Here is a 19,759-nt window from a genome sequence, read left to right on the forward strand (position 1 = left end):
AATAGACGCGGAGTATAAATAATACATCGTTGAGCTTTGTTACAAACAGTCGCGTATTTTTAAAAGGGTCCTTGCATAATTCAAGTACGAAAGAATAGTACTCGATTCGACGTTATTTCGCAGTCTAGAGTGTCATAATTGACAGTGTTCGGTGTACCTGAGAATTAAAAATTTAATCACAACAGGAAAACAATGTTTATTTTTACAATAACATCAGACTGTAGTGTTGAGTATCCGCTCGTGTTTCTAGCGATGCAATTGCATACAACTATGTTAGAAATTCGCGTTTCACAGTGATGTTTAATGACGAGACAGACACGTGCTTCTGCATGCACTGAATCCAAAACGAGATCGTGATAAAATATCTATGGGCATGCCAGAGCATCGACATCGAGCAAGAAAATCAAATGGTTGAGTTTACGAAACGACGATTCCATTACTTTTTTATGTAATTTTCCTGTATAGGGCTACCTTACTAAAAATCTACAAACTTAGCATTTAAGATCACTAGTGTCCACGAGGTTTATGAACTATTTGTAGTAGACGATGTTTTATTTTGTCTGTACATAATTAAATAAATATTCAAATGCTAAAAGACATTAAATTGCAATCATAATAATTTGCATACGTTGATTTCATCGATCATCTATGATTCCAAATAAATCTTTCCCCAACTCTGACAACGAGTTGCACCGGGTCAGACGTTTTAATCAGCTTCGTCCAATCTCTATCCTAATCCTAGAACAACATAGAAATATTCCTCCTGTAGGACTTCGTTTATCGTAAAATCGATCCAACGTGTCGAGGTACCCTGATTGAGCAGCTTATCTTTGGAAGCCATGAATGAACGTTCCCCCTGTCCGTGTCGATTGGTATTCTAGATCACAGTCGCGCGATAGAGGTGCTCTCGTGCACGTTCGAGTTCCACGCCAACGTGGAGGACGGCTCGTTGTTGCATCTTGCAAAATGCACCGCGTCCGCGACGGTGGGGAACATCGCGAACAGGTCTTCCTTGCATGTAGGCAGTCCGCACTTTCTCATCATCTCGTACACAGGTCCTGCAATGCGTCAAATCGGACGTTGAATATGTGTTGCGTTTCGTATCGCGTGCACCGATTGTCGATGCTTACGTTTCTGATCGGTACCCCTTCCTGCACGCAATAAATCAGTGTTTTTTAAAGTGTGAGTCTTTTACTAACCCAAAGGTACCACGAAAAAAATCGTTTGCAAATTAAGTCGTAAGACAAGTTACTTTTAATTAGCGTTAGAGGGGCACCTTTCAGAAAGTTTGTAAACTATGGATAGATAAATCGTATTCACCACAACAGCCTGCGACGTATACGGCGATATCGACCTCGTTGTACTCGTTGATCAAATTTTTTACGGTTGTTGCACCCGCCAAGTCTATGTGACTCAATGCGGTGAAGTCCAGTATCAGGGTTTGTAACTGCAACGCAACGAGGAAATTAACATTCTCGTGACTCGATTACGCAACACCGCGTCTCGTGGTTTGCAGACGTTTGGAGTCGATGAATTATAGCGGCGATTGTCTGTCGTCTAGCGAACCTCCGCGTTATTTAAGATCCCGCGATCGACAGCGAATTAATTGCTAATGAATAAACATATATGTATAACAGAATACACGCTGGAAGACGTACAATGTTCTATTCCAAGCGAATTTTACAATTTATGTTAGTTGTGTTATTTTTCTAAAAGATCTGAATTTGTTTACGAATTATTTCCGTTAAAGACAAACACGCTTTGTTTGCTCGACGCGATTTTTTTGGCTCATGCTAATGACTAGCATTTAACGCGTTAATTGTCATCGCGAAGGTCGGCGCTTCGTGCAATTTCTTGTTTTAAAGAAATACCAATTTTGACAAGGAAGAACAAGCTTAAGTACAAATTAACTTGTACTGAAATTACAAATTCATAAATTCACATTGTGAAAAGGATATTACCTTTTTAATTTCCCTGAGTTCGTCGTGCTTGAAGCCCGCGATCGATTCCTTCCTCGGCGTCAGACCGGCGACTTTGTGCACCTGGTCACGGAAGTACTGCCGACAGGCGAAGTTCAAGCTTCCGGAATAGTGGAATATCTTTATGCCGGCCAGCTCCACGGCCTGAAACAACGCAACTCTCGTGTTAAGAACTTCCGCGAAACGGTCGGGTCCGGCCTGAGTGTCGTGGAAATGTTGCGATATAAAAGTGAAACGCGAATAATAAATTCGTTTCGAACGAACTGAGCCCAAGGAGGTGAAAGTGGCAATAGAAGAGGTAAAAATCAGCTAGATAAGAGTGTACTGCTGTTACTCCGTACGCTTTTGTATCTCTTGATATCCAGATAAAGCTCGGTACCGGGCACTAGAGCGAGCGTGCAGGTGTAAGGTTGCACGGAGAAGAGGACCAGTTTGCCCACGCAGAGGATGATCCCCAGTAGCAGGCCGTATTCGACGTCCATCAGGACCACGGTGGTGAACGTCATCGCCCAGATGGCACCGTCCATTTTGTCCAGTTGCCAGAACCTTTTGAACTCCGTCACCTTCATCAGCATCCCTTTCAACGCCACCACGATTATACTTGCCAGAACGCACTGGTCAACAAAGAGGAATTTTATGTTTCAACTAGAGTCTACTTGAAGAAGAGTCTACCTTAATATTAAGTACAACTCGTATAAGAAAGTATTTTATTACGAATGATTTGAAATTGCCCACCATATTGTCTCAAGCGCTTAGCACCGCCAGGCAATAAGACAAATAAAAGTAAACGCGACAACAATGTGTCGTAATATATTTTTTCTTCAAACTTGAAGTGAAACGTGCTCGATGTCGCCATAATAAGTTGCAGGGTTTTCTGAAAAGGCGAACCAGGAAGTTGCACAAACAAGTCGAGAATGTAGAGCCTATTCGATTCCTATTGTAAGGTTGAACACCCGAACGATCTAAGTTAATTTAAGATCACATTGTATCTATTGTCTCAGTGCTTTTTATTTGATATATCTCGCGTGAAAATTACACAAATTTAGATAGCAGGCTGCATCGCATCGTGCCTGAGGAAATAATCGCTACTTCGAGTCAAGGGTCATCTACTATCCGAGGACTCTGACTTCATCGAACGATTTCACGTACTCGATCGAACTTACCCGTGGTAGAGGCTCGAAGAACGGGCCGATCCACAGCAGCACGCTGATTAAAATCCCGCAAGATATCAAGCTGGCCAGCTGAGTGTGTCCACCGACAGTCTGCTGGATCAAGGATCGCGACAGCGAAGCTGTGAAAGGCATGCAAGAGAAGAAGGATCCGACGAGGTTACCTGTGCCCTGAAAAACATTTCCACAGAACGTCTTTCAATTTCAGATTTATCGTCTCTTGTTAGTGATGGGACCGAGGTACGCTTTGGTACCAATAAATGGTACTTAGGAACGTTATCTATTAGAGTCAAGCTCAATTATTACTGTGGATTTGTGAAATTTATTACAGAGAGGCGATCTGTTAAAGTCTATGTTCTATGAAAACTAATAACACATTTAACGTGGTTAATACTTCAGATGCTAAATGAAATTGTAACGTATTTAAATTCAAATAATCTTTAATCATAAAAACAGACTACTCCGTTATCTCATTGAGGTCTTAACGATACTTGACGCTGGAATTATAACGATACTACAAGGAATAAGTACGTCTTACTAATATGAACTACTTATTTCGATGATTGATCGACGTATCGACACAATGCAATATCGATACGTATCGGTATTGGTGAGCACATCATTGGATTAGCCCCATCACTCATAACTAATCAAAATAAAGAGAGGACGTAGTTTTCTTTTATATTTTCAATATTAATTGGTAGAAGTGTTATTTTTGGTCCCACAGACTGCGACATTTACATTATCGCGGCCAAGGAGTTAGCCTTGCCAGATCAAAGAGATCTACTAGACCCGAACTAGGTCACCTGTGACTCGAATAATAGAGTTTGAATCGAAGTGCATCGGATCGCGAGGTCTTGCGCGATCAAGGCGTCGGCCATTGCGGAACTGGATCTCAAGTTCGGTTCAGAAATGCCTCGAAACCGGAACTAGGTCGAGGGTCGAAGCGCTAATTTACATAAAACGATATGGCGTAGAATGTCTAGATTTACCTGTGCCATTAATTCCTGGTTCGAGTCCACCTCGTAACCAAGTTTTTGCGCGAAAATCAGCGCCATGGACATGGATATCGTGTAAGAGACCATCGTGATCACGAAGGAATCGACTAGAATGTACGGTATCAACGACATCGGTGGTACAGATGGAACTGGCAAACTGGAAATGAGACGAAAAGAAATTATCAAGATGGAATAAAGATCGTTTGTTATATTTTTGAAGAAATATTATTACCCTACTGGTATGTGACCGACGGTCACGATTTTGTAAGCGTCTTCGAGATTCATGTACACAGACAGAATAGTGCCGATGATGACCGCCATCATTTCTATGGGAACGGGGAAAGGACTCAGTTTCGCAACCTTTGGCTAAAAATAAAATTTTACCGTTGATTTCTCCAGTTTACGTTTAAAAAGTTACTCGTGCTAGTTATAACGTTTTGATCTTAACTTTGCGATCCCTCGTCAGTAAATAATTCACTGGTGTACAATTATTTCTACAACACAAATTTTTCATTTGTCACTGCGTCTAAGTAAAGAAAATAACTTGGGTTGCTAGTTCAACGATACGGGGATTTTTTTCAATGGAATATTTCAGTCATAGAAACGGTATTGCTTTTAGGGTAACCTTCAAGAAATTGTTGATAACGAGGATGACTATGGTGACACAGGATAGCAAGATGGCGACCCAGTTGACGTTATAGATATTGTTGATGACGTCCAAGTAAGTCTGAAATAAATGCAAACAATGGAAATTCGAATTTTAATGGTTTTCTAGTTTAATAATAAAAATTCGAATACTAATGATATTAGTATGATTTGGTGTCTTCGAATCAGGCATTTTTAAACAAAATCTTTAGCCTTGATAAGAATGTCTGTTTTGTCAATTTTCTTGTTTAATTTATTACGCGCAGCTGTGTGTTTGGTGAAATGATTATTTAACGTTTCTTAAGCCACTATTATGTGTCGGAAACGACCAATGGAATAATTGCCAATGGGACGATAACTTCGGTCGACTTATTTGGCACGAAAGGAAGTGAAGCCAGTCTGTGGCCAATTAGCGACTTTTACTTTTCGATTATTACGGTTTTTCCATCCCAATGATGCAAGACCAACCGGAAATGCGGCCGGATTGCCTTGTAAATCCTCAGCGCGAACGGAAAGCCTCCGAGCATCGAAAACAAACCATCACATTTTCCTACGCGATTTTTGTAATTTATACTGACGTACTCTGATCGTTATACTTTAATTTCGTCGATAATTTCTAATCAGAGACGAGTCTGGAATCTTTTAGAAAATATTCGAATATTAAGTTTCTCGAATAGTCCCAGTTCTAGAGTTTAAAAATTCTTTCTCCTTCGATCGGAAGGACGTATAAGTTCAACGATCGTTTTCTCGTTTAAATGCTATGCGTGAGCGGATAATGAACCGGAGATTTCGAATTGAGGTCTATCGATACGTTTCGTTGAACGTTCAGGGAAAAACAAATTTGTACGAAAGCGAATCTCAAGGATCGTAATTTCCTACGGCGATATAACGATCGATAAAACTCGTATTATCACCGTATTACTAGCCCACTTTCCTAATAGTGCTTCCTGCAGGCTGCAAATTATCACGAGGATCGCGGTGGAACAGTTTTCCACTGAAACTGTGCAAGAAACGTTCGTTTAATCCTCTATAAAACGTTGATATTCTAAATGCCATTTATGGATGTTCAGATCAGGGATTGAAAACTATTATGAATTCAAATGTATATATGTATTAATTATCCATAAATTTATATTAAATTATTATTTCCTCGAATATGAAGCATATTTGTCAGCGTTGTTAACTATGTGACTGTTTTCTACATTCGATAGAGCTATTTTATTTCAATCACAGTATACAGGGTGTTCGAAATAAGACGAAAATCAAGAATATCAAATTGTTGATTGAGGTTTCTATAAATGTTACTAAAAAATTTCAAATCATTCACGAAAAAATTATTTTTGGCTCCGGGGGTCAAGTACAATCATTTTTGGTGAATAGACGTACCCCCATAATCCTAACCATTTTCGAGAAAAAAATTCAGTAAGTGGACAAATTTCTCGGCGAAAAAAAAAATTTCAAATCGTTCTGAAAAAATTATTTTCGGTTACGAGGGTCAACTACAATTATTTTTGGTGGATAGACGTACCCCCGAAATCCTTCGCACTTTCGAGAAAAAAATTGGAGTAGGTGGACAAAATTGACAAAATCTAAAAATTTCAAATCGTTCTGGAAAAATTATTTTCGGTTACGGGGGTCAATTACAATCATTTTTGGTGGATAGACATACCCCCGAAATCCTCCGCACTTTCGAGAAAAAAATTGGAATAGGTGGACAAAGTCAACAAAATTAAAAAATTTTAAATCGTTCTGGAAAAATTATTTTCGGTTGCAGGGGTCAATTACAATTATTTTTGGTGGAGAGACATACCCCCGAAATCCTACGTCCTTTCGAGAAAAAAAATTCTTTACCAAAAATATACTGTGTGGCCGGAAATGATTTTCGTCTTATTTTGGCCACTAGAATCTCCCATTAAAATTTTCTCCAGGGGTGGCCGAACACCCTGTATATTACCGATTATGTGCGTGCTTTGCGTGATCGTTGCAACAATAAGAAAACAGACGGCGTTTGTCAAGCTTGTCGACGAACGACCGCACGTCGTTAACGCGTGAAAAAATTCGCCTCGCCGTAGTTTCTCTAACATGTTACTTCACGGCGAACGAATGCACGGTGATTATGTGCATTTCTAGCGGTGAAAGGTTTAATTTTCAATTACGGTGTCGTAACAGGTGATCGATGAAAAGCGCCAACGATAAAGTCACGCCGACATACAACTGGCTTTGAGATGATATCTCTTTTCGATAGAAAATTATCGATAAGATACTTATTATTCACCGAGACCTCACGCTTGTGCTCAAGACGCGAACGCAAAATATTTATTCAGTGGGTGGGCACAGTTGGCGCGAATCAGGAGACACGTTAATTAACTTGTTACGAATTAATTTCTGTCGTAATATGGGGCACAAAATGGAGACGAAAATTGTAATGCAATTGAGAGTGAAACTTTTTGATCACTGATGTGACACGATAATTAAAGTTGCAGTCATATTGATATATCATTTTCATCAGTGGATGAAATTCGATGTTTCGTGTACGAAAAGATTCTATTTTAATTATTCGAAGAAAAATTGTTGGAGTAATGTGAAGAATGTTTAAATATGGAGCTCACCAGGATCAATTTGAAGGGTCCCTTTCGTCTGGGTAGGCCTGTAAGTCCTAACAGATCTTTCACCTGCGACGTGAACACGTGGATGGCCGCCCCTGTGGTAAATCCGCTGACGAGACTGTCCGCAAGCAGAGACGCGATGACGCCCAACCGCAGCACGTACATCCCCAGCTAGGACACGAGAATCTCGTTCTGGATAAGTCGCCGTCCTGTTCCAACAGGCTAAGGAAGAAAAGACGAATTGGAATAACTACCTGAATCATAGCGACAGTGAACGTGACCGCGGTTGCAACTTCCACGGGCGTATATTGATTGTCGGTGGCGAGCAACGACTCGTTCTCCGCGGTTCCGTTGCTGGACGATTGTCCGTGAGTGCTGTACGTCGAGACCACTTTTCCGGTCATCATGCAAATCAGCGCGAACGTACCTTGACACCAGGAACAGAAATTCAAATCGAACCATTATCAGAAATCAAAATAAAAAAAGGATTAAATTTTCCAAGGAATAAAACGAACACAACCTAGCAACCACACGTGAGATTCACATACTGTAAAAAAATTGTTGTTTCTGTTATTTTACTTGAAATATAAAATTAAAAGGGTGTTATTATTAATTGGAAACTTTCGTTGATAGTCGTTAGTTGTTTATGAGTTCGAGAAGGTCCCCATCATAATAAATTAGTCCGCAAACACGCACATCAACAAAGAGCCTATTCCGCTATCTACGTTAATTGCGCGCGGACTCAAATATTTGATAGGAAGTCGTAACCCTTGCAGAGATGATTCCGGGAACAGGAAGAGGAATAAAACGCCGCGGTAGGATTTCAGTGCGTTAAATAACAATTTCGTGGTCGTATTGGTAAATCTAACGACGTTAGAAAGCCGAAACGAAAGTTAAAAGGAATGCTGCCTGTGTGTGGATACGAAAGGACACGATCGGCTCTGCAAACGGGGACCATTTACTACTGTAATCGATTCGAAGCTTCCACATTGCGCAATATCAGTCCTCGAATCGCTGTACTATGACTTTACTTACCCATTGAATTGTGCCTGGACGTTCCTAGAAAGAGGTAAACGAGAACGGGGAAGAAAGCCATGTAGATGCCGACTATTGGCGGCACGTTACCCAAGATTGCATACGCCATTCCTACAGAGAAGACGCATTCGTTACGATTCAAATTATAGTGTCTGGTTTGTTTCATACGAATCTACGTAATACGGAAGAAATTAGTTGCATCTGAAAACCACAATCTTGACAAGAAACCTTTACTCCCCCAACTAGGAGTTAACTTGATTTGTATTTTTATTTTTGACGAATTTACTTCGAAACGAATAATAATGAAGGTCTAACTTTTTTTGTGAATATCAAGGATAGCGAAAGAGATAAAATTTCATTTGAGTAATTATTTGCATTGTAATTAATTTCAAAGTATAATTTAGTGCAAGCGTCATCGCGGTAGATTAGCAACAAGTGTTTTCGGTTTTGTTAGCGAAGAAGCGTATTTTCATACACGGTTGATCGCGAATGATGCGAAAATGGCGAACGTACCTTGGGGTATATGCATCACTGCGACAGTAATTCCAGCGATGATGTCGCCCAGTATGTCGTTTTTCCAATCGTACTTCGATAACCAGTCGATAAGGGGTACCGAATTCTTCAAAACCGTCAGAGGCTTGATTTTCTTGCATCTCGACGATATGCTCTGCAAAACTGTCCCATTTGTCATTATTAAATAAGGAAAGCGAGGATTTTGTTTCTCCTCGTTATAAATTTCGCAAGTTTTCTGTTTTATATAACGTTTATTGCATTACAGCAACGACAGTTAAATATTTAACGGTAATACATACTACTTTAACGTTAGGTTTTTAAATATACGTCAAAAGATACGTTATCATAGTCTCAAGAGTAGTGTTATTTTCTTTAACGTGTCCATTACTATTACGTTTGTCCTTAGTTATGCCAAACTCTATATATCATGTTATCGTTAACTACTAATGTATGTAATTATATTTTGCGTTTGTTTATTAAAAAATGAAGAATTTTGCTAAATAAAAATAGCACAATTTTTAAAGACCATGCTATTATTACTAGAATGTTAATTCTGGGAGCCCAAGCCTTAAATTATATTGTATTAATTTAATAACACAGTGTTTCATACGATTTTGCCAGCATCAATACTTGGAGGAATTACATAATTTATTGCAGATATAAATATGCTCTTCACAGTTAAAATTTTAAAGGCATAGTCGTGTCATCAGTAGGGAAATGTTCTTTGACATTCTTGTTGATCGAATAATATAGTATAATTCCAGCAAACAGACACGTGCAGCGATTTCATTTCCCAGTGATACTAAAGCAGCGATAACACACCAACTAGATACCGAGAGTGTTCTGATCTCTCGACGAGCACTCTAGAGAAAAATAATAACTCGTGCGGGTCGTAGTGAGTTAGACACGATAGTCACAGCTATTATAAAGAAAAATTACTCGACAGTATCTAGGTTCTATTTATTTATAGAAATACATTCCTCTTTAGCAAGTTGATAAGTTCAAATAAAATATAATTGCTGTTTTAATTTATCGTTTCTTTTACAATCTATTTGAGAAATTAATGTTAAAGTGGGAGAGGCAAGACTTAACTTTAATTTAAGTTTTAAATAGTGGAATTTTGTTGGAATGTTTGAACAAAGAAATTACTATCTTGACCCTGTTTAGGAGAGAAATGTATGTGGGAAACCATTTATATTAAAAGTGTGTTTTATTATTTGGTCTCGAATATACCTAATAGAATTTTTTGTATTCCACAGAATTGATTTTTTCGAATTAGAAAATTTATATTGTACATTTGACATTCGACGATATTGTGTATAAGTATAGGCATAGTTCTCTTATTTAATCTGAAACTGTTCTTTCTATCTCCCTGCATTAGGGGTGTCTATCGCTCAGCGTGCTCCGACCGCAGAGGTTAAAGACAAAGTTGGACAATTTTATTCTAGAACAGCGAAGAAAAATTCAAGATTCATTTGTAGTCATTTTTGCATTCTTTCTCTTCGACATTCCCCATTTTTTCTAAATTTCTTATAACCGTAGAACTCCGAAAAATACTCAGTGATAAATAGCACATAGAGAAGCATACAACAAATAAATGTTAATCTCAAAGTTCATCAAAATTGAAATTCCCTCTCTTCCCATGGATTCTTCAGATATAAAATTCATCCACTGCTAGCTATTGTTGAATCTCAACCTTCGTTTTTTGCATTTGCAATTTCTGCACTCAGCCAGACAAAGCTCTTTGTCTGATATTGAACATTGGAACATTTCATAGACATTTAAAGTTTCTTTTCGTATAGTCAACCAATGTTTTCATATATTTAAAATAGATAAGGTGTTGTTAGTACACCAACAGCTAACAATCTCAACCTAGCTACTTGGTCCATTGCAAAGGCATAAGGTGGTCCAAATTTACAATTCTCTCAGCCAACTATCGCTCTTCGTCTGATATCGAACAGTGGAATGTCCAAGACGTTCAAAGTTTCTTTCGAACAGTTAATTCGTGCCTTTACATATTCAAAATAGCCAAGGTGTCGTTAATGAACGAACGATTCGATCCCAAAAAGGATACTTACGTGCCTGTTTGGGCTTGACGTATTTGTACAGGTGATTGAGCTCGTCCTGTTGATAGATCGGCCTCCTCACCGTTAATTCCGCCGTGATCGCCGACATCTCGTCGCTCTGATAGTCTGCGAATAATTGGCAACACGTGAACCTCGGATGTTTAAGCGTTCTATTTAATACGTTTTGGCACGTGCAACTGCATTCGTTCGGGCACGTTCGAACGTCGCCCGCGTCTCGTAAATCGCGTCTACGTTGCGGATCATCGGTAGCAACCGTGAAACGTATACCGGCTAAGCTGTTTGTTTATGTGCTACTAGTCAACCGCAAACAAGTGTGCTCGGAAGTTGACGGATAACGCGGTTTATCGCCTGCGGAAACGGTGTTTGCGCAAAACTGGCCGAACGTGCACGCGGCCGCGACAATGGCAAACAGAGAAATGTGATCGGCCACGTGGTAGAGCGCGAGAGGGAACTTTCCACTTTTTAGATTCTTCGTCACGATTTCACGAATAGCACGCAGTTGAATGGCCACTAACAACCAAAATTCTTCGATGCATTCGTGTTTTAATCCTCATCCTCGCTGAATCTGAGCCTTTCCTTAAACCCTTGACGCTTTCCAGGCTGCGTGGAACTTTCCTTTCGTTATTAAATGTAATATTTTTAGAATCTAATAGAATATTTTTAGAATAGAATTAAATGTAATATTTTAGATCAATTATTTCGATTTTCTTTTCAAACTTATTTGAAGACTGGTACACTCGTATATCATATGGATAACAATCAAGATTGAAACGAAAATAAGCACAATTTTTGTTGCCTTAATTGAAAGAATTTTGAATAGACAGAAAGGAAAAGTAATAATCGTAATTTCAAATAAATCTGATTCGTGATAAGTGATTTATTAGAAATATAGTACAATTACATGAAATCGAGTGTTCGGATACTGGAGGCTGTACTGCATTTTTCTTACTTGTGTTACGCAAAATGTACGCTGATTACACTGTACAAATTAATTGCACCATAACTGCACGTTAATTATACGGTATAACGACACACGTTTACGACTAAAAAGCAATTACACCGCAATTACCGTGCAATTTCAATGTATTATATTGTAGTTACTTTGTAGAAGCAATTATGACGAATGTAATCAGGTTACACTTTGCTCAACATGAGTTTACACTGACGCTACCAGGTTTTTGCGACCCGTGGAACAACAAACAATCGTAAACTATCACCTTGGTCGGCCCTGAACGTGCCATAAGAACGTTGGTCGTTCATCTTCGGTAAATCGAAGGACTAATCACGTTCGACTAAGTAAATAATCCCCACTGAACTCGAGGATCGTCGCGATGAATTCGTAAAGTCCTCGGACGGGCACAGTCGACCTGCGATCGTGACGGGCAGAACATAACAGAAACATCGGAAAGCAAATCACGATACGTCGTACTCGATAAGATATAACTATAATATTTTATCTCAGAACACATTCAATCGGTAATTTAAATGTGAGTGATGGTTTGTATACTTTCAAACACTTCTTTTGGGGACTCGTATTGTAATCGTCCACCAAGTAATCTTGTCGATAATATTGTATTGTGCAATCTTGGACTTGAGTATTTCCAAATAAATTCTTTCGTTTTCATTAAATATTCTTTGCAATGATCGATGAACTTCTTAAGTCTTGGACCATTTAAAAAGAAAAAATAAATACAGATATTAATACTTTTACTGTTGAATAAACAAGGTGTTTCGAAAATGCAAAATCTACACCTGAAAAGAAATTCAAGAGTCTAAAATACTGTAGTTGTTTTATATTTTAGTTGTTTATTATTTTTAAGAAAGTCTTTTCTTTCTTCTATATTTGTACACCTGTCGAGACAGTCTGTACTTTAAATTGAATCTTATTCGTAGCGACAGATTATTTAGCAGCGAGGAAGATCTAAACTCGAAGAAATGTGAACATGGTTCTTTGTTTAACATGTTTGAGCGCGGAAAGAATATGATCCGATAAGACACGTATTAAGAATTCCACTCCCAACACATACATGCTATATCTTAACTGATTCTTTGTACTCGTTGTAAGATCAGGATTTTCTATATGCCATATGTGCTCGTTATGCCGATTAAATATTCCACTGTCGGGAAGAAGCACTTGTCTGTCCATGAAAATAAAATTGCAGAAATTTTCAGGTTGAACAATCAGTCATTATTAACTCTTGTTTGTGGTGACTGTATTAGTATGCAAGTTAAATTGTTATTAGAGTCACATTGCTGTAATTAAATAGAAATTCTCATTGTCACTTTCTAACAATATTTGGTTTCTAAGATTGCTTTTATCTTTGCTTATCATAGAGCTTGTTGTATTTACTTTCTAGTTTATTTCAATACTTCTGTGTTAGTTTGGTTAATTATAATATTTAAAATCAACTTCAACGTATTCTAAATAACATTGAATTTAAGGCTAATACAATCAATTCCTTTTGTTCAGTGACAAGTAACAATTATCAGTCAAACGACAAATGTTTTCGACCACTTTTAGTTACACGATTATTAGGCAATTATAGATGTGAGATATGACGCGACGAAATATTATTTGAAACATGATAAATACTTTGTGTTATAAAAAGCTCCGTCTATTAAAACGTTTATCCTTGTTTAAACTTCGAGTAGGTGATAATTTTGAAGTGATCGTAACAATTTAATCACCTATTGTACTGATACAACAAAAAAAGAAGTATCTACTAGTCAACAATTTCAACAACAAACACCGATTACTCAAAGAAAACATTATATTATAGAATAACAGAGGTCATTGAACTGTTCAAAATTTTCCTTCACGACTTTTTTTTATCTTTATTTAGAATAGAACTATTGTAAAACAAATTCATTATTAAAATTCATTGAGCAGTTTAATCGCATCATATCTTTCTCTATATGCTAATAAGAATACTAAGTAATAAACTGAGTCACGTTTTTGTTGAACTGTTAAACAAAGACATAACCGCAAAGAGCATCGACTTTTACTGCATGTAATTATTTATAATTTCTTTAATTTTGCTTAAAATGTAAAGAAATAGAAGTCATGTTTTTATATGGTTGGAGTATATGGTTGTGCTTATTAATATAATTATAAAGACACTGGACAAAATTTTTCGTTTAGTTTCTTTCACTAGTACACGAGTTATCAGCAATGCTGTATCAAAAGTGTCATCGTAATCGGTGACCATGATCCATTAATTAGAAAAGACAAGTACACACATATTATTGTTCTATTAGAGTGTAACTTTCGTCTGACATAGAAGAAATGAAAAAACTCAATAATTGACAAAATAACGGGCACTTTTACTAGCTTTTCACCTTATTTTTGCGTTACAAAAATTTTTTAATGTATTTAGGTAACCATAGTTTACACATAAGCAAGTAAAATTTCAAGTCGATCAATTATTTAGGTACTGTATTCGTCACTTAAGAACATATCAATTCGAGAAAAACACTTAAATTTTTTTATTGTAATTTTCACTCACTATTTTAGTAGACAATTTCAATTTTTAATACAAGCATGTACAATATTTTTGAACCTGTCGAACCTGACAGTAAATGGTTTTTTCTATACAAGTCCTTAATTTTACAATGTATAATACAATTCATAGATGTAGATCTACATGTATAATTATGGAACTATAAAATAATGATAAAATGTTAAAAATACTGCCTTAAAGATCAAAATTGTCCATTGTTTTCGATCGTTCGAAAGCTCTTTGTTTGGGTTGACGTTTCAGTTCTACGCTTCGTGAAAAGAAAATCGATTTTTCAATTACGAGACACGAGAGAACGGTTTTAATGAATCGAACAGAAAACCTGTCATCGTGGCGATGAGATGGAACTCCGTGACGTTGACGCGAGCAACTTTCGGACGCTGAGACGCTTCGGAGCGATGAGGCGGGAAAAGATCGACCCGGATCGAAGTCACGAGGAGTGATAACGCGCGCGTCGTCTATCGCTTACTAACGAATCGAAGGTAACGAGAGTGAATGTTCTCGTCGGTTGCATTTTTCTTTGGCATTTAGTCACGTGTCAGTAATCGGGATGCTAAGCAGACGAATAAACGAATTTCTGTGTCGAGGAGAGACGTACGTAACGCCGTGTGTATAGCATCACGGCCGACCGTGACGACGCACGTGAAATCGCGATTAACTGATTACTCTCCCGGGAAGTAAAGTAAATTCCTCCATCGCGAAAGGGTAATTGAGACAGTGAAATTGTCCAAAAACGGAACGAATATTCTTTCTTGCAATTTGATCATTGAACCAGTCCCCAGAAATTTAAAAAAATATGTAGATTTATAAAATTCATTGTACTTTGCTTGTTATGTATTTAAAATAATATTAAAATTAAAGTCAATATCAGAAATTCGTATTATCCATCCTAGACTATTATGAACGAAGGGGTATGTTTACGTTTTATGATTCTGTTGTGAAAGTTGTTTAACAATTATTCTTACCGTACAATAATAAGCGGCAGACCGGTTTTTGTGGGATTGTTCGAATAATTTGATTTTAATATTTTGCCAACTGGAGGTTAAAGTTGTTTTGAAAAATCGGTCATTTTACTGTTTTCCTCATCGCGTCGTGATGGACCTTAGCATTCCTAAAGAAGGACGATCGTGTTGGGACTGATAGAAGCGTATCCCCGCTTTCAAGTGACAAGATGGAGGCCACCGTTGCACTTGAAAGCGGGCTAGGTGGTGATTTTTGATAGCGAATGAATCTTTCATTATGTATGCTCCATTTTAAGTAAACTATTTCTAATTATTCGTTTCGATACTTCAATTCGTACAGTGTTGTTTTTATTTATAAACAGATACATACGTCTCAGAAAATACGATAAGACGAAAAAATTGAATTGGAGATCGAAGCGTTTAATTAGTATCGTTCAGTGCGATAAAGTGCTTAATAGATAACACTTGAAGAGCTTGTACTGTCGACACTTCAACTACGTTAGGTCTTTGTATTTTATATCTTCTTTGATCCTCTGTAATCCAAAGTTCTTCGAACCGACGTGTTTACTGGAATATATTCACTTATTCCGATATGCAGACGCAATTTTATGCAATGATGATTACATTTTCGAGCACGTTTCGTGAAATAAAATTCTATATTTGTACTATTATTAGTATTGTACCAAAAGTCGAGCATCGAGTTCTTTCTTTCATGGTGGAAATGTAGAACGATAATCCCCCACATTAAAATCTGGCAACAAATCGGTCGTAACTAGCCACACTGACCTATTTCCGCCCCGAATGTCATGCCAAAAATATTCGAGGGTATTTTCACCGGCAAATTGTGTTCCCTAGTGTCCAAAACTATTTTCAACGTGCAGTATTCATGTCTAGGAGACTCGTTAGCGCTACTTTCGCGAAATTTTGCAACCGTCCGTCTAAACTGCATTCGATACAGGCTACCGAGCTGGTGCAGTTTATACAGACCTCATAAAAGCCTTTCACAGCGTCGATCCGAGTTGCATTCAGTAATTAGCCCGTTTAAACCGAATGGGCTCATTACTAGGCCAATTATTCTCGGTAAAATTTAGGTAATTGCCCCTAGGGCGATCAGTGAGATTTCTCCCTCCGTTTCAACCAAAATTATGCATCTTTTTGGACGTACAGATCTCGGCAACGGAATATTTGCAAACTGGTAAAAAATTTTAATAGCAAAGTTTGTATGAAACATATGCTTGTTTGACTCACATTTTCACTTATCATAAATTTCTTAAGAAATTTAATTTCTGTTAATTTCTGTTTTTGCGGAATAATTCGTAATATTTTCCTAAATTTCTATGGCGAATCTTCACTGCCACAAAATTAATTACAGAACTAACCATTGTACGACACTTTCGTGTTATTCTCGCGTATACTAAGGGGGTTTTATCGAGGCGATAAAACAAAAAATTTTAAATAAGTAAAGCTCGTAAAAATCGGCCGCAACGAGAGGAAATCCCCGCGTTCCTCGTCGTCGTTTCGAGCTTATCGCGTCGAACGCAGACGTTCAATAAAATAATTGTCGAGCTTACCGATAACTGAACAGCACTCACGAGTTCGACTTAAGTCAGGTTAAATTCGACGGGTGTATCAAATTCTCCGTCAGTTGGTCGCAGCTTCTCGACGAAAGTTCATCGCTCGAGGAGCTAGGAAGAATCGAGGCTCGTCAGTGAGCTTCTACGCGTGGAAACGACACCGATAATCTCATGTCACGATAGCGATCGACGAATGTTAACACGCGTCCCGTCGAAGGTGCACTAAAATCGCGATACATGCAGGAAACGTTAGGTATCGGTTGGATTTCACTCTTGATCACGGTAGATCGAGCAAGCGGATCACCGCGAAGGCGTTTCTGCCGCTTGTGTCGCGTTTCTCGTTCCGCTGAATCGACGAGGACACCCGTTCTCCCGAACATTTAATCTAACGTGTCACCTCTCGAAATATTGTTGAAATTTCGTAAAAGTGTCTTAGGTTGACAGACGTATCGCGGGCACCGGAGCCTGGAAATTTATGGTTGTCGCTGCTCTTATCTGTTTCATCTATTCTAACGGCGCGCCGTGAGACAGAGTCCCGAAAAGTTGGTCGAAATTCTAATTTCCACGCTCCCTTGGAAACGAATTTTAGCCCCGATCGATGGAAAAGAGGGTGAAATTTTTGGCTACCTTTCATTTTTTAAGTGGATCGAGTTCTCCATCTTTTAGTCCTCCATTCGAAAGGCAATCAGAGTCTGAGTACACGCGACACACTGAGAAAAGTTAGTCAAAAAAAAAAAATAACTCTATTTCCTAATAACAGAAACAAGTGACATTCGCTTGGAAAGTTTGATATTGGCGCCAAAGTCTGCTATAAAATACTCTGAAAATTAATAAAAGATTCATTGAACAAGAATAGTACTCGGATAAATTGCAATGTTAATCACTGTCGAGTCTCTGTGTATTTGTTTAAGAGAGAATGTCCACGAGGCGATGTTACAATTCTCGTTGTTTTGAGTCTTCCAAGACATCTGTCCAGTAAATCATTAGATGACATGCATTTATTTCTGTATTTTATCAGCTGATGATGAGTCACCAGAGAACTTTTTTCCTTATCTTCAGCATAATGTAAAAAATCAACAATATTCAAATCCATTTTTTGAATTTGATAAAAAATATTTTGCACGCTCATTATTCATACTAGATATAATGAAAAAAATTATATTATACCTGTTAGAAAAAATTCCAGGTAACCGAAGTATGTTCTGTGTGCCGAACTATTTTTCTACGCACGACTAAGTATGACTATTTATATTTCACTATCCTATTTACGCGATCGAAAATCAATATCTGCACGTTCGAAGGTCTATTTAAATGCTGATTTTTACCACTGGTGTACAATTTTCGAGGCCAGTAGTTAGCATATACAGACACGTATTTATATGATATTTTTGTTAGCATTTTAAAGTAGAATCTATTTAGTATGACCTGTTGTTTTAGGAGTAGATTGTAGATTGTGGTGTGTTCCTTTCATAGAAGCTACTTTTGTCGCCCGCCGCGAAGCAAACATCAAACATTTCAATAAACAACGCCGTAATAAATTGGATGACATAACGTAAGAACGTCTTCCAGTTTTGTTTGCTTGGCTGCGTGTTCCCGTGCCGTATGAGTGTGACATTATTGAGAACAAAGCAAATCATTATATAAAACTGTTTGAAACTTTGTTCGCCAATGTGCAAACTACGATAACGAACGAATAAAGAACTTTAATTGAGATGTATTCTTCTACTCTAATAGCTAGGCGTTTACACAAATACATTTATTTATTCCTGTTAAAACCATGCAAATTTTATTTATTACTTAAATTCTCTAAATATCATCGATCGTTTCAGCAGTATTAAAAGTTAAAAATAGGAAACATGGTCAGTGGCAAAATTTCAGTTAATATATTTTGGGCAAAGGATTGGATAAAAACGAGTTTTGTCCACATCAGACTGCAAACATTTAACGGAGCAATACCGGTTCACTATGAGCAGCATTCTCCGTGTCACCAGAGCAAACTATCGCCATTCCGTCCACCTATCCCAATTAAGGCCGATTAAGTATACCGCGACCGTAGTTTCCTATTTTCACAGTAAACAGCTCGCGTTGCAGCAACCGATTATAGTTTACAAATATTTATGCTTGCAAACGTAAATCGCAACTAGCTCGGGTTTGGCTGACAAGGTTTACCATTCCAGGGACTATTATGCCGAATATCCTTTATTTCTTACGTTTTATTTGCGTTTGTTTATCAGTCGAGATAACATTCGCGGAATTTGCCACCGTAAAGTAGGCCTATCGGGATTTATAGATCTCGGATATCAGGTCAAGAGCACCGGATCGGTCGTAAATAGCAAAATAGTAGTCTAGTTTTCCTCACTTCGACGGGTAGATTTTCGATAAGTCGAAAAGCTCGAGGCAAGGCTGTCTCCATGTAAGTTCTATGGTCTCTGCAAATACGTTGCAAACAACAGTTATTTTTAGAACGAAGATTTTTTTTAAACGATTTCCCATTCTATCCACCAATCGTCCACCAAGCTCTTGTAATACCTTTTTTAAGGAATCACGAAAGTATGGGCATTGAAAATACAAGGAAAAATACAAACTCTGGAATCCACTGTTTCCTCGATTTTATTGGCAATTATAATTTTTTCATAAAATCACTTTGTGTCTGGTAAACACGGCTGTGGTACG

The 19,759-nt window shown here is 37.8% G+C and overlaps 1 protein-coding gene across 4 annotated transcripts; it reads right to left on the bottom strand.

The window, feature by feature from the left end:
• Nucleotides 1-11: 11 nt before the first annotated feature.
• On the bottom strand, nt 12-17,107 carry LOC122394989 (solute carrier family 26 member 10-like). Of its 4 annotated transcripts, none has more exons than XM_043392234.1 (14): nt 17,084-17,107; nt 11,024-11,137; nt 8,946-9,107; nt 8,433-8,543; nt 7,652-7,824; nt 7,401-7,568; nt 4,772-4,873; nt 4,379-4,512; nt 4,141-4,303; nt 3,143-3,319; nt 2,321-2,593; nt 1,962-2,123; nt 1,321-1,447; nt 12-1,058 (listed from the first exon to the last, which is right to left on the bottom strand). In XM_043392234.1, exons 2-14 carry the CDS (start codon nt 11,118-11,120, stop codon nt 883-885), a joined length of 2,025 nt encoding a protein of 674 aa, XP_043248169.1. In that variant the 5' UTR covers nt 11,121-11,137; nt 17,084-17,107; the 3' UTR covers nt 12-882. The 4 variants fall into 4 exon arrangements, with proteins under 4 accessions (XP_043248169.1, XP_043248168.1, XP_043248167.1 ...); XM_043392233.1 differs by lacking the exon at nt 17,084-17,107 and adding an exon at nt 14,873-15,001; XM_043392232.1 differs by lacking the exon at nt 17,084-17,107 and adding an exon at nt 12,250-12,308.
• Nucleotides 17,108-19,759: the final 2,652 nt, after the last annotated feature.

This window comes from Colletes gigas, unplaced genomic scaffold (genome assembly GCF_013123115.1).
Source record: "Colletes gigas isolate AHSC1104 unplaced genomic scaffold, ASM1312311v1 Colletes_gigas_Sc00005, whole genome shotgun sequence".
NCBI classification, from domain to species: domain Eukaryota; kingdom Metazoa; phylum Arthropoda; class Insecta; order Hymenoptera; family Colletidae; genus Colletes; species Colletes gigas.